The sequence below is a fragment of the Carassius carassius genome, chromosome 1 (assembly GCF_963082965.1).
Source record: "Carassius carassius chromosome 1, fCarCar2.1, whole genome shotgun sequence".
Lineage (NCBI taxonomy): Eukaryota > Metazoa > Chordata > Actinopteri > Cypriniformes > Cyprinidae > Carassius > Carassius carassius.
Window position 1 is genome coordinate 26,319,701 of NC_081755.1, and position 25,364 is coordinate 26,345,064.

General features: G+C 42.4%; 1 protein-coding gene across 1 annotated transcript; it reads left to right on the forward strand.

Moving 5' to 3' along the window:
- Positions 1 to 12,483: 12,483 nt before the first annotated feature.
- LOC132142958 (chymotrypsin-like protease CTRL-1) lies at positions 12,484 to 24,775 on the forward strand. Its single transcript, XM_059553140.1, has 6 exons — positions 12,484 to 12,621; positions 13,648 to 13,668; positions 13,774 to 13,945; positions 19,582 to 19,850; positions 19,951 to 20,090; positions 24,136 to 24,775. The coding sequence occupies exons 1-6, from the start codon at positions 12,567 to 12,569 to the stop codon at positions 24,418 to 24,420; spliced, it is 942 nt and encodes a 313-aa protein (XP_059409123.1). The 5' UTR covers positions 12,484 to 12,566; the 3' UTR covers positions 24,421 to 24,775.
- Positions 24,776 to 25,364: the final 589 nt, after the last annotated feature.

The following is a 25,364-nucleotide window of genomic DNA, read 5'->3' on the forward strand; positions in this document are numbered from 1 at the left end:
GTATGCAAAATGCAAATCTGTAAACATAAAATAAATTATGTAATTGTAATTTTAGTTCAGCCATGGTGTCCAACATATGGCATAAATTTACAAAGTTAAAACATGTGTTTGTTTACCCACCTGCTGACAATGTTTCTGCCTGTGAAAGATGGTCCTTCTGGCGTTTGCCTGCCACAGTAATGTACAGTACTTGTCCGTTTTCTTACAAATGATGCACAAGGCAGGAAGCACAGGACCTGCACAAGCTACTGGCAGGCCCGTCCTGGACCTAAGTTTCTTTGTCGGACATTCAGTTATTGAGATACTACTACCCGATGACACAGACTGGTCTGTGTGAGTATCTTGAACTTCAGGACGCTGTGTGACACGTTTCTCTCCCGCATCCAAACGTTTTTTGTCAATGAAACGCATGTAGCATGTGGAGTGAAACCCGCCGTCTTCGGGAACATTTCCAAACTCGATTTCCAGACAATGTTTGTATGTTTCAGCTATTCTCTGATTCTCACCCTGAAAAAACCAAGCCACCGTTTGACGCTATTTCTAAATGTATCCCACCGTGTTCGTGTAAAATCCTTTGTTTCTTCTTTCTTTATGGATGTGAGATTATATGTACATAAAGCATTGTTTATATTCCTTTTTACGGAGTTTTGAAGGAGGCCTGGCCATAATTACCTCTTCTTCGCTACTCGATGTTGACAGCATGGGCGCAGACATCTTGAACTCATGTTAACACGTCGTTCCAAAAAGCGGCCGCCTTATTGGTTGTGCTTCCCACACGTGACGCGAAGCCTAATCACTCATGATCAAAATACGATTACGCGGGTAAGGAACTATCGTCGACTTTAGACACTTATAAAAAATAAACTGCTGGATAATACATGGAGAACTTTTATTTTTTCGCTCAAAACCAATACATATTTTTTTTAAATGAAAAGAATTTAGTGCCCCATATATAGGAACAGGATGAAATGAAAAACGGCTTCACCTTAAGGCCTAATCGTAAGTACACATTGATGACCTAAGACACGAAACGAGCGGTTTGTGTAAGAAAACGAACAGTATTTATATCGTTTTTACCTCTTGTACACAACCACGTCCAACTGATCTGAGGGCGCTCGTGCTTCCTGATGTGACGTGTGCACGCGCTCTGGCTTAGTCTGCACAAGTACGAAAGCCCCGGAAGTTATCTCTCACGCGTGTACGTCACTCATTGTTTACACTTACTGTCCATTGTTTTTTACAGAGATTTCGGAAGTGTTACCTTTCACTGTGAAGATCTAAACATATTTAGACGTACAGGAAATTGCAATGGAAGACGATTTCAATATATCAACAGACAACGTTGAATTTTTTTCACAACCATATTTATTTGAACCAGAATACACAGATCAAGTACTCAGGAGCGATCGAGGAAGCATCCGCTGCATTAGCACGTTTTCAAGCCTTCAAGAAAGAGATCTCTTCAAAATTGGTGGTGTTTTAGTTGCAAGGGTTGTGAGAGCATATGTTGTCACAAATGGAACATAGCAATGCCGCAACTACAAGGCGATGACGAGGACATTGACAGTATCGCATCACACACGTGCCTGACTGAAGATCCTGAGTTCCCTCTCGAGGCGGTAACTCAACATTACGTCAGCTAAGACGTATATGGGAACTCCTCCCTTCTCCACTTTCGCTGAAATCTTATTGGCTAACGCCAGCTGGGGACAGGTGGCCAATTGACGCAAAGCATGCAAATACTGACAGGTCAGCTGGCAGTATAAAATGCATGGGCGCGAAAATTACGTCAGAATCTCTTTCTTCAGGCTAGAAATCTTATCTAAGTAATCGTGGAAGTTGCAATAGAGGACTACTCACCCTGTTTTTCCTCTCTGCATCCGATGGCTGCTACTGCTAGATTCGGACCTTCACCAGTTCTGTGTGACCTGCCGGGGAGCCTCACATGGACCACACGTGCATCCACTGTGCCAAGCTGCCAGTGCGCGCCCTCAGAGCCAGAGTGGCTCGGAAAACAGCGGGAATGAGGCCCACTGCTGCCAGCGAGCTGCTGGTGGACCCTCCCCCGCCCGAAGACGAGTTTGACATCGGCTTGGTGGACGATAGCTTCCGCCCCGCAAACTTCGTCCTCTTCGGAGCTGGCGAGGAAAACGACTCCATGTCGCTTTCGACATCGGAAAAGCTTTGGCCGTCTCAGTGGGGCGGAAACCCCCCCCCACCCCACCGCCGTCGAGGAGACTGTTACCGCGCACACGTGTGCCCGTCTCCCTCTGCATTGGGTTCGGACCACAGCCTGCCTTCCAAGCCATGCGGTTCACGGCCCATAGACGGACAAATCCTATACTTCTGAGGGAAGGCAGCTTCTGCTCTTCATGCCAGGGCAATACTCAAGGTGTTTCAGGCAGACGGCGGCATAGTAGCGCTGACGTCATCAGGGATCTGCGCGCAGCAACTGATCTCGCGCTGATGGCTACTAAGCGCTCTGCTCAGCCGTTTCATGGGGCTCATGGTCATCCTTACAGGCACCTATGGCTTACCCTAGCTGACCTGGAAGACATGGACCGTAGGACGCACCTAAACGTTACAGTTGCTCCCTCCGGCCTCTTTGGTGATGCTATGGAGTCATGGAGCGTTTCTCAGAAACACAGAATGAGCCAAGGCGATGAGCCACGTGATGCCCCGTCGCTCACTCCAGTCATCATCTGCGAGGTTCCGCTCTTCTGCACCTCGTCAGGCTCTAAGTCCAGCTAAAACTGCCTGCCGTGGCACCCCGCTCTGAACCGGACGCTCGTTTCGGCCGAAACCAGCAGTGGTAAGAGGCTAGGAGGAAACGTCAGGGTCAGTTGAGGACCCCGCACCGCGAGAGAGCCAGCGCGCCATCCTTGGCCACCGAGCTGTCTCCCTGATGGACCTATAAAGTGAAAGAGTGTGTTCAAATGCATCATGTCCCCCATGTTCCTTCGGGCGACGATTGCTATGTGTGTTTAAATGCTGTTTGTGTGAGTTCCACAATAGAAGCATGTACACAATCAACAAAAGAGCTTTTTCTTTCTCTTACACTCAACACTGTGTCACTCACCCATGATTATAATGGCCTCGCGAGGGCGCGAGAGTGCCAACACCACATTAACACGGTGTCACTCTCCCTGTTCAGATGCATCATTACCCCCATGTTACTAGGGGCGACGATTGCCGCTGTTTAAATGCTGTTTGTGTGAGTTCCACAATAAAAGCATGTACACAATCAACAAAAGAGCTTTACTTCCTCTTACACTCAACACTGTGTCACTCGCCCTGCCTCAGAACAGTGCAGAGCCACAACCCATGATTATAATGGCCTCGCGAGGGTGCGAGAGTGCCAACACCACAAAAACACATGCATCATGCATCATGTCCCCCATGTCACTATGGGTGAAGATTGCTATATGTGTTTAAATGCTGTTTGTGTGAGTAAAATTTTACAATAGAAGCATGTATCCAAATTCTTGCACCCAACACTGTGTCACCCTGTCTCACACAGCGCAGAGCCACAACCCATGATTATAATGGCCTCTCGAGGGCGCAAGAGTGTCACACCAATATATAGCCGACGTGAACCGCTCTCCCGCCAGGGCTTCTAGCCTCGTGGGGGTGGAGCCCTGGTCAAAACAAGCCATCAGTGGCTGTAGACCTAACGCGTCCGCGGTGTCATTTCATGGACGGTAGGAGGGCTATCCCGGGCGTTTCACCGTGGATACTGGGAATAATTCACGACGGATATTCTCTCCAATTCAAACGCAGACCTCCCTGCTTCAATGGCGTGGTCCCATCACTGACTTTGCCCCAAAACCACCCTGTTCTGGGACAGGAAGTTCTCAGTCCGCTCGAGAGGAGCGATGGAGCGAAATTACCCCTGAGATCGAGCGGAATGCGCATGTTGAATTATCTGGATGATTGGCTGATTTTAGCCCACTGAAGAGATGTGCTATCAATCACGTGGAAAAAATGCTTCGCCATTTGGATATGCTGGGACTGCGAGTGAATATGCGTGTTTTTACCGAGTCGGACCGTAACATATCTGGAAAAAAGAATATGTTTGGACTCGTTGGTGATCAGAATCAGAATCAGAATCAAAATCAGAATCAGAAAGAGCTTTATTGCCAAGTATGCTTGCGCATACAAGGAATTTGTTTTAGTGACATAAGCTTCCAGTAAACAGAGACAACAACACACTGACAAAAAAAAAAAATTTACAGGAGAATTACAAATTGGCAAATAAATACGTGTATAAACAATTGTGCTATAAATGATAATGGAATAGGATTGAGTGAGATGCAGGAATGTTCTAGGATGGAGGGGTAACAAATAAATATAAGAATATTGCACATTTTTGCATGAGCATAAGTTTAAGTGGGAAACATTTAACTGTTCATGAGGTAGATTGCCTGGGGGAAGAAACTATTCTTGTGCCTTGCTGTTCTTGTATTTGCGGCTCTGAGGCGCCGGCCAGATGGCAAAAGTTCAAAGATGGGGTGACTTGGATGTGAGGGATCCAGAGTGATTTTCTGAGTCCTTTTCCTCACTCTGGATGTGTACAGTTCTTGGAGGGTGGGCAGGGGGGCACCAATAATCCTTTCAGCAGTCCGAACAGTTCTCTGTAGTCTTCTGATATCTGATTTTGTAGCTGAACCAAACCAGACAGTAATTGAAGTACACAGGACTAACTCAATGACGGCTGAGTAGAACTGTTTCAGCAGCTCCTGTGGCAGGTTAAACTTCCTCAGCTGGCGAAGGAAGTACAACCTTTGTTGGGCTTTTTTCACAATGGAGCCAATGTGATTGTCCCACTTCAGGTCCTGAGAGATGGTGGTTCCCAGGAATCTGAATGACTCCACTGCAGCCACAGTGCTGTTCATGATGGTGAGTGGGGAAAGTGCAGGGGGGTTTCTCCTAAAGTCCACAGTCATCTCCACTGTTTTGAGCGTGTTCAGCTCCAGGTTGTTAAGACTGCACCAGACAGCCAGCTGCTCAACCTCCTGTCTGTAAGCAGACTCGTCACCGTCCTGGATGAGGCCGATGACTGTAGTGTCGTCTGCAAACTTCAGGAGCTTGACAGAGGGGTCTTTAGAGGTGCAGTCGTTGGTGTACAGGGAGAAGAGCAGAGGGGAGAGAACACATCCCTGAGGGGCACCAGTGTTGGTGGAGCAGCTGTTTGACATGAATTTCCCCAGTCTCACTAACTGTTGCCTATCTGTCAGAAAGCTGGTGATCCACTGACAGATAGAGCTAGGAACAGAGAGCTGGGTCAGTTTGGTCTGGAGGGTTGTTGGGATGATGGTGTTGAAAGCCGAACTAAAGTCCACAAACAGGATCCTCACATAAGTCCCTGTTTTGTCCAGATGTTGCAGGATGAAGTGCAATGCCATGTTGATTGCATCATCCACGGACCTGTTTGCTCGGTACGCAAACTGCAGGGGGTCCAGTAAGGGTCCAGTGATGTCCTTCAGATAAGGCAGAACCAGTTTTTCAAACGACTTCATGACGACAGACGTTAGAGCCACAGGTCTGTAGTCGTTAAGTCCCGTTATCTTGGGTTTCTTTGGAATGGGGATTATGGTGGAGCGTTTGAAGCAGGAAGGCACTTCACACAACTCCAGAGATCTGTTGAAGATCTGTGAAAAGATGGGGGCCAGCTGGTCAGCACAGATTTTCAGACAGGCTGGTGTAACGCCATCTGGGCCTGGTGCTTTTCTTCTTTTGTTTTTCTTGAAGACCTGGCGCACATCATCTTCACAGATTTGAAGAGCAGGAGGTATGGAGAGGGGGATTGCAGGAGGTGTTAATGGTTGTGTAGGGAGATGGTCAGAGTGGGTGTTGGGGGTTTCAAATCTACAATAAAACTCATTCAGGTCGTTAGCAAGTCGTTGATTAGCCTCAGTGCAAGGGGATGGTGTCTTGTAGTTTGTGATGCTCTCAGTCCTCTCCAAACTGAAGTAGAGTCGTTGGAAGTAAACTGGTCTTCCAACTTTTTAGCGTAGGTCTTTTTAGCCGCTCTAATCTCTTTGTTCAGTGTGTTCCTGGCCTGATTGTACAAGACCCTGTCCCCATTTCTGTAGGCATCCTCTTTGGCCTGACGAAGGTGTCTGAGTTTTACTGTAAACCATGGCGTATCATTGTTGAATGTTAAATAAGTCCTGGTAGGAATGCATATATCCTCACAGAAACTAATATAGGATGTTACAGTCTCGTGAGTTCGTCCAGATCGGTGGTAGCAGCTTCAAAAACGCTCCAGTCTGTGATGTCAAAACAAGATTGTAAATCCTGCTCTGTTTCGCTGGTCCATCTCTTCACAGTCTTTACTACAGGTGTAGCAGATTTAAGTTTCTGCTTGTAGGTCGGTATAAGATGAACCAGACAGTGATCAGAACGTCCCAAAGCTGCTCGTGGAACAGAGTGATATGCATCCTTTATTGTGGTGTAACAGTGATCCAGTATATTACTGTCTCTGGTGGGACAGGTAACATGCTGTCTGTATTTTGGCAGTTCACGGGAGAGATTGGCTTTATTAAAGTCCCCAAGAATGATTAAAACAGAGTCCAGGTGTTGTTGTTCTGTGTCTGTGATCTGATCAGCGAGTTTCTGTAAAGCTGAGCTCACATGCGCTTGAGGTGGAATGTAAGCACTAACCAGAATGAACGAGTGAAACTCCCGCGGCGAATAGAACGGCTTGCAGTTGATAAACTGCGTTTCTAGATCAGGACAGCACATCTTCTTTAACACAGTTACATCTGCACACCACCGTTCATTGATGTAAAAGCATGTCCCGCCGCCGCGCGATTTCCCCGTTGATTCTGCTTCGGTTTCCGTGAAACACAGAGCAGCAGAGTGAGAGAAATCCTTATTTGTCAGAGAGAGCAGAAGGAGTTCGTCCGTTTTGTTGGGTAGAGAGCGGAGATTTGCGAGATGGATGCTAGGCAACGGCGTTCGAAATCCGCGTTTCCTGAGTCTGACGAGCGCTCCCGCTCGCTTTCCCCGTCTGCGCGTCCTGAAGCGCTTGATCAGCGCCGCTGCTCCTCCGATAACAATGTTCAGTAAAACGTCTGTATAATAGAAATCCGGTAAAAATTTCATGTGGTGTGTTCTGCCGAATGTTCAGCAGTTCATCCCTGGTGAAACTGATCGTGTTTGTTAAACAAAAAACAGGAAAAACGAACAAAAACAGTACAAACTGTACAAACTGAGTGATGCGAGCCCATCTCTCTCTAGAGCAATTTCATCGACTCTGCGCTGTTTCAGACCGGGCAGGTCGTTTTCACTGAGGGAATTTCAGAGGCTTCTGGGACTAATGGCGGCGGCTTCTTCAGTGTGCCATCTGGGTCTGCTACATTGCGGCCGCTACAGTTTTGGCTGTAACTCAAGTTACGCCGAGGATGTGGTCTTTGATCCACAAGCACATAATGGTCATTCACAGTTGCGTCAGCACTCTGAGACCGTTGAACAGCCCGGATATGTTCAGCCCAGGAGTTATTTTCTCTACGAACGTGTCTACTTCAGGCTGGGGAGCAGTGCGTCTGGGCGTACCTGCCTCAGGCCTGTGGTCGGAGTCACAGAGAAGGTGGCACATAAACCGTTTGGAATTGGAAGCGGTGTCCTTAGCCCTGCAAGCCTTTCGGTCGAAATTGGAGCAGCAACATGTACTGATTCAAACCGACAACACGTCTGTGGTCTCGTACATAAATCGCCAGGGCGCCGTGTGCTCCAGAGCTCTATTCAAACAGGCAGCGAGTCTCCTGTTGTGGGCAGACCGACACTTAATCTCCATAAGAGCGTCGCACATCCCCGGTGCTCTGTACCGTGGAGTGAGCATGCTGTCGAGGAACGGGATTCCTCAAGGAGATGGAGGATCAGATCTAATGATTTGGGAGGGAGGAAGTGGATTTGTTTACCACGAGCGAGAACACGCACTGTAAGACGTTCTTCTCGCTATCTCACTCCCCCCTGCCGGGAGATGCTCTGACATCGCGTTGGCCAGAAGCCAGGCTTACACGTTCCCTCCGGTGAAGATTCTGCCTGTGTTGTGCAAAATCAGGGAGGAGGGCGCGTCAGTTTTACTCGTGGCCCCAAACTGGCCGAATCAGCCCTGGTTCGCGGACCTGAGAGAGTTAGTGACGTAATGTTGACTTACCGCCTCGAGAGAGAACGTCTCCGGATACTATCATAACCTCGGTTCCCTGAGAGGCGGGAACGAGACATTACGTTAGCCGCCGTGGTCGCTGTTTGATCAGCTGTGCTAGCGTTCAGTCGTGATTCTGACGTAATTTTCGCGCCCATGCATTTTATACTGCCAGTTGACCTGTCAGTATTTGCATGCTTCGCGTCAAACGTTAGCCAATAAGATTTCAGCGAAAGTGGAGAAGGGAGGAGTTCCCATATACGTCTTAGCTGACGTAATGTCTCATTCCCGCCTCTCAGGGAACCGAGGTTACGATAGTAACCGGAGACGTTTTCTCCGCTGCTGAGTCGCAGCGTTTTGCACGTTGTGTTTTGTTTGCCACGTATAAACTGGAGGCGACGTCCAAAGCCAGAGGGACTCAATGGCATGCTATCAATAGAGTGAGGAATGTGTTGTGTTTATAATAATTGCAACGATTATAGGGTGCATTATAAACAAATTCATTAATTACAATTACTGCATTATATTTCAGACAGTGCAGATTGGTGGCGTATCGTGTGGTAAATAGTAAACAATGAGTGAAGTACACGCCCGAGAGATCACTTCCGGTGCTTTCCGCACTTGCGCAGACTAAGCCAGAGCACGCGCACACGTCACATCAGGAAGCACGCGCTCCCTCAGATCAGTTGGACGTGGATGTGTACAAGAGGTAAAAACGATATAAATACTGTTCGTTTTCTTACAAAAACCGCTCGTTTCGTGTCTTCAATGTGTACTTACGATGGGGAATTATTTAATTTGGACTCCTCTGTCCATGCTCTTTGAGGTGGTGACCATAGACCTCCATTATATGAGTCACAGACAAGAACGGTTTGACCTAAAAATATCAAAATGGGAACTACTGCGGAAACAAAGACACCTACATTTTGGATGTCCTTGAGGTAAGCTAAAACATACCAAAATGTAATTTGAAAGTGAACTATCGCTTTAATGTATGTGGCGTTGTACAGTATACAGACACTGAAGGGACGCGCCAGAACTGCAAATGACAGAATGTGCACTGTAGCACGATACAATGATATTTCTTCAAAAACAGATCGTAATGACATTTTTATTGTCCACTATCAAAAATCTTCAAATTGCACAACCCAACCCTCAGCAGAAATTACAGACCGGAGGCATCTAGACCACAAGAGTGTAAGAGCAGTTTTGCGTTGGAACCAAGTTACTTGTAACTAAAAAATATAGTAGCCTACCAGTTATATTTTTCCTTAACAAGAAGAGTATAATTAAATACTAGTCACTATTGAAATAAGTACTAGTATCTAATGATTAAGTACTAGTATCTAATGAATAAGTACTAGTAACTTTACAAAAGACACTAGTACCTAAAGAATCAACACTAGCTAAAGAATAAGCACTAATATAATATGTAAGTAAGTAAAGTTTATTTATATAGCACATTTATCACAGCAAAGCTGACCAAAGTGCTGAACAAAATAAAAGATAAACATAAAATAAACAAGACAGATGATACAGTAAAACAAAGGAACATACTAGTACTATGAAAATAGATACTAGTATGGTTTATAGATGTTAACACGGCCTTCCATATCAGTTCTCATATCGGACGTGTCCGAAATAAACGGTTCTAGTCAGTGGCGTAACTTAAAAAGTGGTGGGGACATGACCCAGTCGCAAATTACGCCTACGGTTCAGTGTACTGGTGATGCAACCAACCGATCTTTGACTCGAGAACCGCTCTAACCAGCACGCTGCAGGCACGTAGCTCTGCTCGGAGTTGGTGTGGGGGCGCTGTTAGGATTAGGGGTGGGGTTGGATTAGGCAATCAAATAGCGATTTCAACAAGGGGGTGTATAATCTAGCAGGGGTGCAGAATACGGCACAACACCGGTTCTTGAGTCGAGAACGAGAACCGCTCCAGCAGTGGGCGTGTAGCCTACGTAACCCGGCACGTGGCTCTGCTCGTGTGCATCTTCAATTATCTCTACACAGCAGTTCAGTCAGTGTGTTCGAATGAATGAATGAATTACTCCGGAATATTAGTTTACTTAGACTCAGAGGGAGTGTTAGCCACGTTAAAAAGTGAATAATTTAAGTAATTTGTGGATTATTAGTGTTTACTGGAGATTCAAAACACTTCAAACGAATCAGTCCGCTTGTGTGAACTGGTTCAACCGATACCTGACGTCACTACTCTACACACCCCAGACCCAAAAACCTGTAAACACAAGAATCTGTCGAAAATGACTAATTGTTCTGCTATTTTAAAAATGAAACGACTTCCACTGCACTCACATTTAACAATGGTGTCTAGTCCAAAATTATGAAATCATACAGGTCTGACAAGTTTAGAATTGTGAAGGGCTACATAATGGTCTTTTCTCTGTCTTGGTAAACCACCATAAACCACAAGTCTCATAAGCAGGGCAATGGTTTGGTAAATATGTTTGAATATATTGGCTATTGATCTCATGACATTTAAAGGAATATATTATTTTATCCAGTTTACTTTATCACAATATCACAGTTATCACCTGAATTTTAAACCATTTCATTACTTCAAACATTCAGCAAGATATTACCATTTTGGATAGCTATACATTTTTATTATTCATACACGTTTTTAGCAACCGGTGCTTCTAACTTCTTCTTTTATTGCAATTTAAACAAAATCTAACATTTATAGACATTTAATAAGCTGTGAATTCCTTTCTCTGTTTATAAAAATGTTGAAGAGTCCTAGGTACTGCCTAACATTATTTTACAATATTATGTAAATATTTTTTTTACAATAATTTTAATATTTCTCAGCTCTATTGATAATTATCACCTAACCACAGCTGTTTGTGTAGGAAATAGTCATGTTACAGCATCAGCTTTTGCCAAAGACATTTTATTTTATTTTGAGGATATCATGTAAATAAACAAAAAGATAGTTACAACATGCTGCAAGTCCTAAATCGCAGATTAAAGTCGTGAATGATCAGGAGAAATAGAGAGGTGACGCAGGTTAGCAGCTACTCCGTCTTCACATGTCAGCATCTTTATTAATACATATCAGTATCTCTTATTAATGTGAAAAACATATCATAGCAGAAAAGCGTTTTTATAAATATATACAACTTATTATTCAACTTGAAAGTAAGCCTATGGGCGATACTTCTTGTTCATTAGTCGCTATAGGAAAATAACAAGAAGAATCAAGCTACAATGTGCAGTAAATTATAAAATTAATTGCACTACAAATCAGTGTGTTCATAATTAAGTTCAAGATTAAGTAAAACAATATGGTAAGACACACCAATCTGCATTCTCAATCAGCAAAACGTGCGGTTTTGTACAGCTAAAAATAGCTGGAAGCAAGACCCATAGAATTTACAACTGGTCATGCCTGCTCTCACAGCAGGAAGAAGGTGATTAACCTAAGTTCAATTCACACTTCGATTTCTGTGACAATACTACAATAATAATCATGTTTGTATTTGCAGATGTAATTGTAACAATCACATAAATATAATATAAAAAATAATATCTTTCTTTTTGTTTACAAGTTTCACCACGTTCTGGCATATTAGTTTAGTTCACTCAAGAAATACATGACAAATCTTCTTGAATAAATTAGACAAGTGTGTGTGTGTGTGTGTGTGTGTGTGTGTGTGTGTGTGTGTGTGTGTGTGTGTGTGTGTGAAGTGTTTTCAGTGTGAGCCGGTTATACACATACACAGCGGTTATGAAAATTTGCTTAAGTTGCTCATAACAATTTCACTACTTCAAACATTAAGCAAGATATTTACATTTTTTATATTTATTTTTGACATTTATGGTAATTCAATAGTGTTGAATGAAAAAATAAAAATAAACTTTGTTACTGAATTTGATTCATGCTAGGTCTCAGAAAACACTTTTACAGATCTCTTGTTACCACAAACTTTCGCCGATATTTTCATGTGTTACATATTAAAACCACCATCCATACAGAGATGGATTGCAAATTAAATGGAAAATATAGGTGGGGACTTTATCACTTCAATCACACCAGTAAACGAGTGTATGTATTTTATAATACATGTATGGATTAAATGATGAAGAATTATGGACTGTAGATGTTCTTTTTTCTGTGTTCTACATGCTTCTGCAAGCTTTAATTAGTTTTTATAAATTGTTGGAGACAAGTCCCACCCACATCCGCAAAAGACATCTGTGAATAATCTCAGAATTGGTGTTGTGTAAAAGCCTTTTTTTCTGGAAAAAACTAAAACAAAACAAAGATAAATGTAATGGAAGGTGGGGCCAAACAACTGTTGATAAATGTGGTGGCTCTTGCTTTACATCCCAGTAGATACCTGATTGTTGAAGAAACAGCAGTCAGGTCACAGACCAGAAGATAAGCATGAACTTTAACACAGCTTTGATTGTTGCCGGAACCATACTTCTCAACATAGGAGGTAAAATCTTTCTAAAAATCTGTAACATTACAAAATTAAATGTAAGTTTAATAGTGTTTCTTTTAATAACTGACAAGCAATTGAATTCATAAAAACCTTTGTAAAAGTATACAACACACTTGTCTGAATTTGTTTCTCATGATTGTAAAAAAAAATGCATCTAAAGATAGACTCATGCTTAAATACTTGAAACTGGTTTTGTAGATAAATCTAAATTGTGCATTTTTATTAATCTCCTTACACATGCAAAATGTATGTAGATATTTTAATGGATCAGTGTAATACATGTGAATTCCTTCAGTACTGTTTAAAAAAATCCTCTGAGGATGCAGCTCAGAGTGGGCTGAGATAGTGTTTACAGTGTACAAAACTGAATTATGAACAGCTGGTTACTTCAAAGAAGCTATACATTTAAAATAAAACTAATAGTTTTGATTTGTTTAACATTGTTTAACATCATAAATAGTGATAAAGACTAGTGTCCAAACTTTTGACTGTTTCTTAAATTATATGTTACTATTGTAAGTATACTGTATATTGTAATAATTGTAATATTTTCATACTTCAATAATAAATAGTTGTAAATAAATAAATGACAGTTTATAGCTAGTTTCTTTTTCATAGGTTGCTTGCTAAATTGCTGTACGTCTAAAAAATAAACCAAGTTATTTTTATGGCATATTTATATTTTATTTGCATGGCATAATCAATTAAGGAAACATATGGAAATTATGGAGACAGCAGCTCTAAACAGCAATATTGCAATTATTTCAAATGATGAAATCTGTGAAATATGATTGTATTATTAATTATTGTTAACTGAAATAAAATAGTTAAAAACAGTAAAACAAAGTTTATTGAAATAAAATAGAGTTCATGGTTACAAAGCAATGGCATGATTCACAAAAAGATGCATATTTAAAACACTTTAATAATTGATACTTTGAAACTTCAATATGTTCCATACATCACTATCAGCTCTGTCCAAAATGATTGTCTACATAACTTTGTATTTGTCTACCACAGGTTCCCTCTGCCAGTTAGATGGTAAGTTGTCATAATGACCACACAAGTCTTGTTTCACACAGAACTTTTTTCATGAGGGTGAGTAATTTTTTCAGGGAATTCTCAAATTAACATTCCTCTCATCAGAGTGTGGACAAGCCCCCCTCAACAAAAAGATCTTTGGAGGGGAGGCTGCAACAGCAGGGGCTTGGCCGTGGCAAGTCAGCCTTCGTATCTCCTGTGATGGGGAACTGTGTTATTGTGGCGGGAGTCTGATCAATAAAGACTGGGTTTTATCGGCAGCTCACTGCTTGCAGGGGTATGTTGAAACCTTAAATAAGGCTTAAAAGGGTGGTTTATTGCGATTTCAGTTTTTTTAGCATTAGTGTGTAATGTTGCTGTTTGAACATAAACAATATGTGCAAAGCTACGAAGCTGAAAGTTAAAATTAAAAAGTAAAAAATTCTGGCAGTTTGATGTCTACAAAACTGGCTGGTAGGGACTACAACAAGTTACTTCCCGGGTTTTTGATGTAACAAACTCAGCTAAACTCCACCCTCCGGAAAAGGCAACAAAGGGGGCGAGGCCATGCTGCGCTATTTAAAAGAGGAAGGTTACATATGTAACCTTGGTTCCCTGAATAAGCAACGAAATGCTGCGATGACATCATCGCTTTGGGAACATCTTCGGTGTGACGAATGTCTGAAGCCCTTATACCATCACGCTAAGTTTTTGGGCGAATAGTACTTACCGCCCAAACGCGCACGTGAGATTTCTAAATCAGAGTGCTGTGCACTATTTCATCAGATTTCCACTTATTACAAAGAAAGTCCTATCACATGTATGGAACGCCCCACATCACAGCATCTCGTTCCCTATTCAGGGAACCAAGGTTAGATACGTAACCGAGATGTTCTCTTTCATAGGTTCACTTCGATGCTGCGATGACGTCATCACTTTGGGAACGCTATACCATAACCCCTGACATACCTTAGATACCTAGAAGACCAAGGAAAGAGTCTGCTTAAGCGGATGAGACCCAGCAGGGAGCCGACCTCACGTCCAAACTGTAGAAGTTGATGAAGGTGCTAGGAGAGGACCATCCTGCCGCAGCACAAACATCCTCCAACGAAGGCCCTTTGAAGAAGGCCTGAGAAGAAGCCACTGCTCCTGTAGAATGAGCACGCACCCCTAGAGGCGAAGTCAAACCACGCGTCTCATAGGCCAGAGACATAGTCTCCACTATCCAGAGTGACATACGTTGTTTGGTCACCGCAGAACCTCTGCTTTTACCATCAAAACATACAAATAACTGATCAGACCTACGACACTGAGCTCTGTGGTCAAAATAGATCCTAAGAGACTCAGGCTAGTCGACCCTGCATTAGCAGGGGAGAAGGCCCCTAAGACCACCTGCTGGAAACGAAACAGGTTCGAAGGCACCTTCGGAGCATAATCGGGCCTAGGTCACAAAAAGACTTCCTATCCTGGGGCAAAGTCCATGCATGAAGGACTGATCGATAGAGCCTGCATATCCCCCACTCTCTTAAGGGAGGATAAAGCCACCCAAAGAACCGTCTTGAGCATCAAAAGTTTCTCTGAAACAGACTCCAAAGGTTCAAAAGGGTGGGCTGTCAGGCCCTCAAAAACGATTGATAAGAGTTTTATTCCAACCCTGCTCCAGGGTTATACCCATAACTTCCATAAGTTAGGTCGAGGGTGCCAAATCATGCCCCGAGCTTGTGTCAACAGATCGTGTCTGAGGGGCACCTCCCATGGAGGGCCTGCCAGCAGATTGATCAAGTCCAAGAACCACAACTGATTGGTCCACCACAGGGCTACCAGCAGTAAGTGTTCCACCCTGTCCGATTGTACTCTGAACAGGATTACTAGGAGCAGCCGGACAGGGGAGAAAGCTGAAAGATTGGTCTTGGGCCATTCATGGGCCAGAGCATCTACACCTAGAGGCGACGGGGGAGACAGGGAAAACCAGAGCGGGCAGTTCGTAGTCATGCTTGAAGCAAACAAGTCCACTTCCGCTCGGCCGAACTTCTGCCATATGAGATCCAATACCGGAGGGTGCAATCTCCATTCTCCCTCCTCCAGACTCTGTCTCGATAGCAAGTCTGCTCCTGAGTTCAGGCAACCTGAGACATGGACTGCCTTGACAGATTGACAGAAACTTTGTTTGAGCTCAAAGAAGAACAAGCCTCGCCAGCCTGTATAGGGGGTGGGAATGTAATCCTCCTTGGCGATTGAGATACGGAACAACTGTCATGTTGTCCATCCTGACTAACACGTGACAACCCCTCAGCTGAGGTAAAAACTGTTTGAGAGCCAGAAAGACAGCTAGCATATCCAAACGATTTATGTGCCAGCCACGGTGCGCCTCCATCCAGAGCCCACTGACTAGATGACCTTGATGGACTGCCCCCCAAACCATGAGGGATGCGTCCATAGTCATCATCTTGAAATGACTCAACGTCCCCAGCTGGACTACTTTTTGAAGGAACTGGGGTCTCACCCACGGGCTTAGAGCACGAAAGCCCTTGCATGTCACCGTAATTCTGTGAAGCGGATGACAATGAGGTGATATGTTCTGACTCTTTGCCAGCCACTGAAACAGTCGCATGTGGAGCAGGCCCAACTGAACGACAGGGGATGCTGCCACCATCAGACCCAACAGTCTGAGACATTAGCCAACATGCACTAGGCGCCCTGTCTTGAACTGACTTAAACAAGCCTGAATTGACTGCACACATGCGGGAGACAGACATGCCCGCATCATGCAAGAATCCAAGTTTACCCCCAAAAAGGTAATTTGCTGACACAGCTGCAGGACACTCTTTGGTTCGTCCATAACCCAAGGCTCTTCAGATGATTGAGTACTAAATCTCGATGTGACAGTGCCTAATCCTGAGATTGAGCTAATATTAGCCAATCGTCCAGGTAATTCAAAATTCTGACGCATTGGAGCCGCAATGGGGCCAGAGCTGTGACAGTACATTTTGTAAACGTTCAAGGAGCCAGGGCTAGACAGAACGGAAGAACACAAAATTGGTAAGCCTTGCCCTCGAAAGCAAACCTGAGGAACTTCCTGTGTCTCTTAACAATCTGGATGTGAAAGTATGCATCCTTTAGATCAATGGTTACAAACCAATTCTCGGATTGGATCTGAGACAGAATGGACTTCATTGTTAGCATCTTGAACTTGCTCACTCTGAGCACAAGATTTAAACGACGCAAGTCCAAATCGTACGTAAGCCACCGTTTTTTTTTGGGCACAACAAGATATATGCTGTAAAAGCCTGACTCCATCTGAGTGGGGGGTACCTCTTCTATAGCCCCTTTCTGTAAGAGTGACACAATCTCTTGATTTAGAATTGAGGCCTCCTCAGGACATACCGTCGTAGGAAGAACCCCGCTGAAAGGAGGTGGCCCTTATCAAAATTGGATGGTGTAACTGTGTCGAACAGTGCATAACACCCACTGTGAGATGTTGGGCAAGTGTCTCCATGCGGACCAAAAATCCGCAAGGGGCCTTAATTGTTCCACTTGTGACATATTCGTCTAATTTTCCTGCATAGGGCACCGAGGCACCTGAGTGGCATAACAGGAAGGTGTCCAGATGTCCTGTCGGGCCGGCCCACAACCCCAAGAGTGGGGGCTTTGAAGGCCATCATAAACGGGCCATGCTGGCATGATCTTTGGACTTTTCCTAGAACTCTGAAGGCTGGAACTCGCAGAGTATCCGAGGATGTGCTCATCATAAGGACTCAACCTAAAACTGCCCGAGGCGCAGTATGCGGCAGGACCATAAAGATCTGAGCCGGGTGGCCACAATGAAAGAGGCGAATATGCTTGTGCGGTTCATCCCCACTCTCCAAAGGAGGTCCTGGCCTCTGAAGACGTGCGAAGGAATCAGGAACTGCTATTGGGAGCCTGAGCCATTGTCGTTGGCGAGCAGGTGGGCAAGACCTAGGACCCCAGTTCTTGCGAGGGGGTAATCTAGGTGAAAGCTCATAGCGCTTAACCTAGAAGAAGGGCGCTGCAAAGAAGATGAGCATGAACGAGCCGCAGGTGGCTGATGCTCTACTTCCCTAGCCCTGCGTGGAATAAGCTGGCGAAATGCGGCAGATCAATGTTCACGAAAAAAAAAATTTGCAAACTGTAATGAAGCAGAGATCAGTTAGCTCCTCACTATCCATGCTGAAGGTGAGATCATTCGCCAGCTTAAGTGAAAGTTAACGTGGCTAGCGTTTTCGACTCATATATCACACACATCATGATGTCACGTGTCATTACTGGACCTTTAGGCCTTTTACGCCATAGGCTAAGCGTCAGTTTTCATTTATACTTCTGCGTCGATGTCCGCGTCGACATACAGTACACATGCAGACCACTAGTCTGCAGTGTCCACGGGCATGTTGTTGGTTTAACCTGCAGTACCACGACAAAAACTGAAGAAGAAGCAGCTTGTCGGAGAAGCATCGCCATGATTTTGCCAAGTAAGACATGTTCCTGGATCAACATCTTCTGATGATCCTGGATCAAAATTACTGTCCAAAAATACAGACTTTACCCAATGCCTACCCCTAAACCTAAGCCCCTACCCATAATTTATTATAATATCAGTGGGAAATGATAGCTGATTAACAAGTGTGTAGAAGCACCTAATCCTGATTGTAAGCCTAAAACTGACATTTCCTGAAAAAATATATCTCAATTCGGATTGGTTGATTGGAATGTTGTTCCAGGATCAACAAGGATGTTGATCCAGGAACATGTTGTACTTGGTTAAATCATGCTCACCGGAGAGGTATAGCCGTGACGGCTGCAAATAAATATCAAATCATTAAATCATTATTTAAAACTATAAAAGGAGACAACAACGGAACAGGAGAAGACAGCATTCTTTCTGTCTCCACAAGGACTTGTATCAGGGACGGCAGATCAACACTGTTTGTCACGGACAACTAGTGATGTATAATGCAGTGAAGTATAATAAATGATAAAAGCTCCTGGAGGCACGCCCTGGGCGGAGCAAAAGAGTGACGAGCGCCAAGTGCCAACAAAATCATGACCGGAATCTTTTATAGCTGGGACCATTCCATCTTTCAGTATCAACTGCTGTGCAAATCCAGTGTCGAACTGGGCCTTGTTTATAAAACATTCGTCAACAAACACACTTGTGTAATTAATTCCATTGCTGCCCCAGGAAAAACAAATTGCATCCACTGTTTACATAACACTGGGTTCTTTAGGAAGCTTACAACCAAAAACACACTTCTTTAGAAACATTCTTCCCGAGTTAGTCCCATAAAATGCGGCCACCAGATGAAGCTTGTTGATGGGCGCAATCTCGCTCTCGCTCTCGCTCTGGTCGATGAATGCACAGGCACGTTTTTCCAGGAGAAATGCCCATATAAGGAGTTCCACCCTCATCTACGTCATAAAGAGCCATGATCTAAAAATTAAGATTTGCATGAGAATCCAACCCTTTAACAGTGTAAATAACTTAACTGAATCCATGAAACAGCATTTTACCTCCCTTTTAAGATGCCATTGAACACAATACAACCGGAGCACATGCCACTGAGGTGAGGGGCGGGACATTAAGATGTGCACTAGAGGCAGTTTAGCCAATCACAATACACTGGACCAGCTAACCAATCTGAGTCCATTGTGTATTTCTGAGGGAAAGGCTTCATAAGAAAAGGAACCAATCAGCATGTTTCTCAGAGAAGGGACAGATTGGTGTGGAATAAAAGTAAATTATGTGAAAAATAACGTGTTTTTTAAAAACAAAGCACTAACACATGTTAGACTGCACTCCATTAACACAATTAAACCTATAAAAAAACAGTGAACCACCCCTTTAAAATACAACAGTAAATAATAATTATAATAGTAATAATAATAATATTGGGATTAAAGCAGACTTTCTCTTTACAGATTTGATACATCTGATATTATGATGTACTTCGGGCGCCTGAGACGATTGGGCTTAAACCCTCATGAGACAAACAGGACAGCGAGTCGAATCATTGTTCATCCTTCCTATAACAGTTCTACCCATGACAATGACATAGGACTGATCCAGCTCTCCTCCCCAATGAATTTCACTGATTACATTAGGCCAGTCTGTCTGGCAGCTGCTGGTAGTAACTTTACTGCAGATACAGAGACCTGGGTCACTGGCTGGGGCAAGCTACAGTCTGGAGGTTAGTAAAGATTTGTCTGCCATTTAACTGAATACAAAGTAATACTGTTAACCTCAATGTATAAAAAAGACATTAATGTGTCATCTGATCTGTGTCACAGGTCCATTTCCTGACCTAATGCAAGAGGTGCAGCTACCAATTGTGAGCAACAGTGATTGTTATAATGCTTATGGAGGGCTCATCACAAACAACATGATTTGTGCTGGATTGATAAAAGAGGGGCACAAAGGTTCATGTCAGGTAAGACAAAAATTATTAATGTTTTTAATCCAAAGTAATTTGCAAAACACTACTCACCAGTTTTTTGGTCCTCTGCCAACTTTACACTGCCAATTAAGCTGTCTTTACTCCACTGATCATGAACTAATACACTACGACTGCTTTTACTACACCTGATCTGCAAAGGAAAGAGTTGCAATGCAGACTATATATCAATAGAGTAAACAACACAGGCAAAATCATGATCATGTTTTAAATCAGCAAAGTTCAAAAACACCTGCATTAAATTATATCAGCAGTTTTATTGCTGCATTTTCACACAACTTCTAATGAACATGGATTGGATCCATTTAACATTCATCAGGCCTACATGAATACAACAGAACAAAGATACATATTAAATAAATTGTGCTTTTTAGGTACATTAGGTACATACATTACATTATACAGCTCAATGCCTTCACGCAGTTAATTAAAGGGATGGTTGATTGCGATTTCACTTTTTTAAATTAATTCGTTTGTAATGTTGCAGTTTGAGCATAAACAATATCTGCAAAGTTGCAGCTCTGAAAGTTCAATGCAAACGGAGATATCATCTTTTAAAATTCTGGCAGTTTAATGGATACAAAAATGGCTGGTATTGACTACAACAAGCTTCCTCCCAGGTCTGTTACGTCACAAACCCAGATAAACCCTGCCCCCGGGAACATGTAGCAAAGAGGGCAAGCCATGCTGTGCTGCTTTAGAGGAAGAGAAAACAAGGGGTGCACGAAAAAATCTGTTCATACATGAATTGCGATTCTGTCTTCTAGCATTTCACAAGTTTCAAATCCAATGTTCTAAAGCAGCGGTTCTTAAAGGGGTCATATGATGCTGCTAAAAGAACATTATTTGGTGTATTTGTTGTAATGAAATGTTTTTATGTGGTTTAAGGTTAAAAAAGATATTCATTTTCCACATACTGTACATTATTGTTTCTCTTCTATGCCCCGCCTTCTGAAACGCGTCGATTTTTAAAAGCTCAACAGTCTGAAAAACGAGGTGTGCTGTGATTGGCCAGCTATCCAGTGCATTGTGATTGGCAGAATACCTCAAGCATGTGACGGAAATGTTATGTTCCTTAACATACTGTGATGCCCTGTCTGGCCGAAGCGATGAGACATAAACATAAAACCCACTTTAAACATGATTTCTCGTCGTGTCCCCTTTTGGAAGGCCAAACAAAGTAGTTTCGCAGCAAAAAAGCGTCACACACCGGAGGCCTAAAGTGAGCCATGGTCGGCTTGAGTGAACAGAGTATGTACAGTTGCTGTGCTGTATTAAAGCTTTAATCAGAATAAAACCATATATTAAAAGCTAAAAGATCCAGTAGCATTTACAAACAACAGTGTATTTAAGTATGAGACAACAACAAACAAACATATCATTAAGAGCTGTTCTTGCACAGGTTCTGCGTGATCCTCTTAATTAATATTCTCTGCATCTCAATCGGGCTCAAATTGATAAGCAATATTGAGGACGTCATTGTTTGGTTGGAAATCGTTAGAAATTATCCGGTTCCGGTTCCACCAAACAGTTCTGGTTCAATTAAAATCAACAACTATTAAAAATGCACAATACTCAACTACTTAATGCTCAGTACTGTTTATTACTTACTGTCAACTTATTTTAAAGGTTGCCAATGTCAAAATTCAACATATATTACGGTCTACACATTTTCAGGTTACGATTTTGGTTCCATTTAAATGAATTATTATTATATTTTTTTACTATTTTACCTTCATTGAATGTAGTGTTGCTGGTAGGTAGTAAGTAATGTACTAGTACTAATACTAGTCCATCAATCAGCATGTGTTTCAAAGTTGATGTTTTTTACACTATCAATAACATTTTTCTTTTCAAGCAGGAATAAGCTGGTTGGCCAAATAGTCCCTATAGGGCTGACACACTTGTTCATTACCCTAAATGAATGAAATATAAACTATTATACTTATAACTGTGTATACACACTCTCCATAAAACCCCTATTTTACAAATAATAATGCAGTAAGGAGGTGGCGTGATGCAATGAGTGGTTTCCACATTTTTAAACATTTAAAATGCATGCAAATAAATATGATGATATATTTACAGTAAGCCTTAATGATGAATGGTTTGTGCTAATAATGTTGTTAATAGTGTTCAGTTTCTTGCACAGACCAATCAATTAACGTCATAAGACCTCATAAGGAGACACAGGTATTAATTTTGTGTTGCCCTTGACTTTCAAAATAGTGGTAGCTGTGGAGATGCATTTTATAAATCAACAAGAACCATGAATTCTACATTAAAAAAAATTTCTTTGCCGAGGGAAAGAAAATCACCTACATCTTGGATGGCCTGAGGGCGAGTAAAAATGTCACATGTATATTTACTGTATTTGCAATATAGAGTATTCACTATTCACTAATAGGAATTCACTAATAAGCTGTGCATACTGTGCTGATAAAGACATTTACACTCACCTAAAGGAGTATAAGGAACACCATACTAATACTGTGTTTGGCCCCCTTTCTCCTTCAGAACTGCCTTAATTCTACGTGGCATTGATTCAACAAGGTGCTGAAAGCATTCTTTAGAAATGTTGGCCCATATTGATAGGACAGCATCTTGCAGTTGATGGAGATTTGTGGGATGCACATCCAGGGCACGCAGCTCCCATTCCACCACATCCCAAAGATGCTCTATTGGGATGAGATCTGGTGACTGTGGGGGCCATTTTAGTACAGTGAACTCATTGTCATGTTCAAGAAACCAATTCGAAATGATTCGAGCTTTGTGACATGGTGCTTTATCCTGCTGGAAGTAGCCATCAGAGGATGGGTACATGGTGGTCATAAAGGGATGGACATGGTCAGAAACAATGCTCAGGTAGGCCGTGGCATTTAAACCATGCCCAATTGGCACTAAGGGGCCTAAAGTGTGCCAAGAAAACATCCCCCACACCATTACACCACCACCAGCAGCAGCCTGCACAGTGGGAACAAGGCATGATGGATCCATGTTCTCATTCTGTTTATGCCAAATTCTGACTCTACCATCTGAATATCTCAACAGAAATCGAGACTCATCAGACCAGGCAACATTTTTCCAGTCTTCAACTGTCCAATTTTGGTGAGCTCGTGCAAATTGTATCCTCTTTTCCCTATTTGTAGTGGAGATGAGTGGTACCCGGTGGGGTCTTCTGCTGTTGTAGCCCATCCGCCTCAAGGTTGTGCGTGTTGTGGCTTCACAAATGCTTTGCTGCATACCTCAGTTGTAATGAGTGGTTATTTCAGTCAAAGTTGCTCTTCTATCAGCTTGAATCAGTCGGCCCATTCTCCTCTGACCTCTAGCATCAACAAGGCATTTTCACCCACAGGACTGCCGCATACTGGATGTTTTTCCCTTTTCACACCGTTCTTTGTAAACCCTAGAAATGGTTGTGCGTGAAAATCCCAGTAACTGAGCAGATTGTGAAATACTCAGACCGGCCCTTCTGGCACCAACAACCATGCCACGCTCAAAATTGCTTAAATCACCTTTCTTTCCCATTCTGACATTCAGTTTGGATTTCAGGAGATTGTCTTGACCAGGACCACACACCTAAATGCGTTGAAGCAACTGCCATGTGATTGGTTGATTAGATAATTGCATTAATAAGAAATTGAACAGGTGTTCCTAATAATCCTTTAGGTGAGTGTACATCACAGTAGTCATGCATAAAATTAACAAGTAAATAAATAAAATGAATAAATGCATACATAAAAAAATGTAGGTCAGTCAGCCACCAGTGGACGATCAAAATGTTTTGGATTTCCTTTTGAGAACGGATATTTTCCCTTAATGACAATGGGAAAAACCTCCTACACTGACAAACAATTGAAAAAGTACACTTCCTCGGAAAAAAAAGATTAAATAAATGCTTCAAGGAGAATACACAGTCAGCATAACTATAAGCTTTGTGCTACACTACCATACTTATGTCTGTTAAAGTTGCTTGCTGTGTACAGTCAGAGATATAACTGCTAAATGTTTGTCAATACAGGGTGACTCCGGAGGTCCAATGGTCAGTAGGAACGGCTCCCTGTGGGTTCAGTCCGGCATTGTGAGTTTTGCTGGAGTCAAATGTGATGACCCCAGATATCCCGGTGTGTACACCAGAGTCTCTCAGTACCAGGACTGGATCACCACTAACATTGCCAGCAACCCTCCTAGATTTGTCGAATTCATCAACAATGGATTCAGAAGTTCACTCAACCTTTTTTTATTTTCCATATCTCTCACATTCTCCATCATTCCTTTCACATTCTCCCTCTATCTCTATTTCTAAAGATTGTTTAAACTGAATTTCTCAGGGTTCTTTGATGAAGGAAACAGTTGTAATGTTCTTGCTCTCATAAATAGGTGAAAAGAGTAGTTATATTTTGGCCCTTTACTCTTTCTGTTTTAAAAAATCTTGAAAAGATGATGTTAATGACATTAAAAAGCATAGACTAATGAAGTTGCATGCTTGCACCTTGTGAGATTTAGGATGTTTGATCAGCCAATATAGATTTTTTTATAACAATTATTTGTACGTTTATATGTCTGATAATCAATATGCAGATCCAGTGTATAGGGTCTGAAGCTTTGCAATGTGATCAGCGATTGTGGTTATTAAAAATTAAATTATCTTTAATTACTTTATGTTGTCTCTCTCTTCATGCTGCCTCATTATTTTTGTGATACGCTATGATACAAAAATCTTTCAAGATTATTTGATACATACAAATTTCAAAAAAGATTTAGAAGGTTTAGAAGATACACAAAAACAGTTCTCCAAACATTCAAAACATTTAAAAAGATCTTAACTATTCATAACTTTTTACACACACTTTGGTTTTCATGTTTTACTGGGACTTGGTATGTGTCAAACATTTGGAATATTTAAGATCTGTTAAGAGAACTGTTTTGTGTATCTTCTAAACCTTTTTCTAAATCTATTCTGTGTGTGTGTTCAGCCCACTGTGCTTAACTAGAACAGAAATAAAAATTGCACACACAAGGTGGGTAAACAGACATTATCAATGGCTTTAAATGGTTTTAATTAAAGTGGAGGTCTATTCATACACATGTACTGAGGCATGTTGTCACATAATGTCAAAGTGTATTCAAGAAACTGAATGCTTTTGGGGCAGTATACATTATGTGTGTGTATAAATAATTTGTTGATTTTCGGTTTTCTTTTTCAAATATTACCAATGATGTCATCTTTTTTTGTTTGAATTTTGTGAT

Coding starts and splice junctions, on each gene's coding strand:
- LOC132142958 (XM_059553140.1), top strand. CDS start 12,567: ATGAACTTTAACACAGCTTTGATTGTTGCCGGAACCATACTTCTCAAC. Junction 13,669..13,773: donor TTCCCTCTGCCAGTTAGATG/GTAAGTTGTCAT, acceptor TCCTCTCATCAG/AGTGTGGACAAGCCCCCCTC. Junction 19,851..19,950: donor GGGCAAGCTACAGTCTGGAG/GTTAGTAAAGAT, acceptor TCTGTGTCACAG/GTCCATTTCCTGACCTAATG.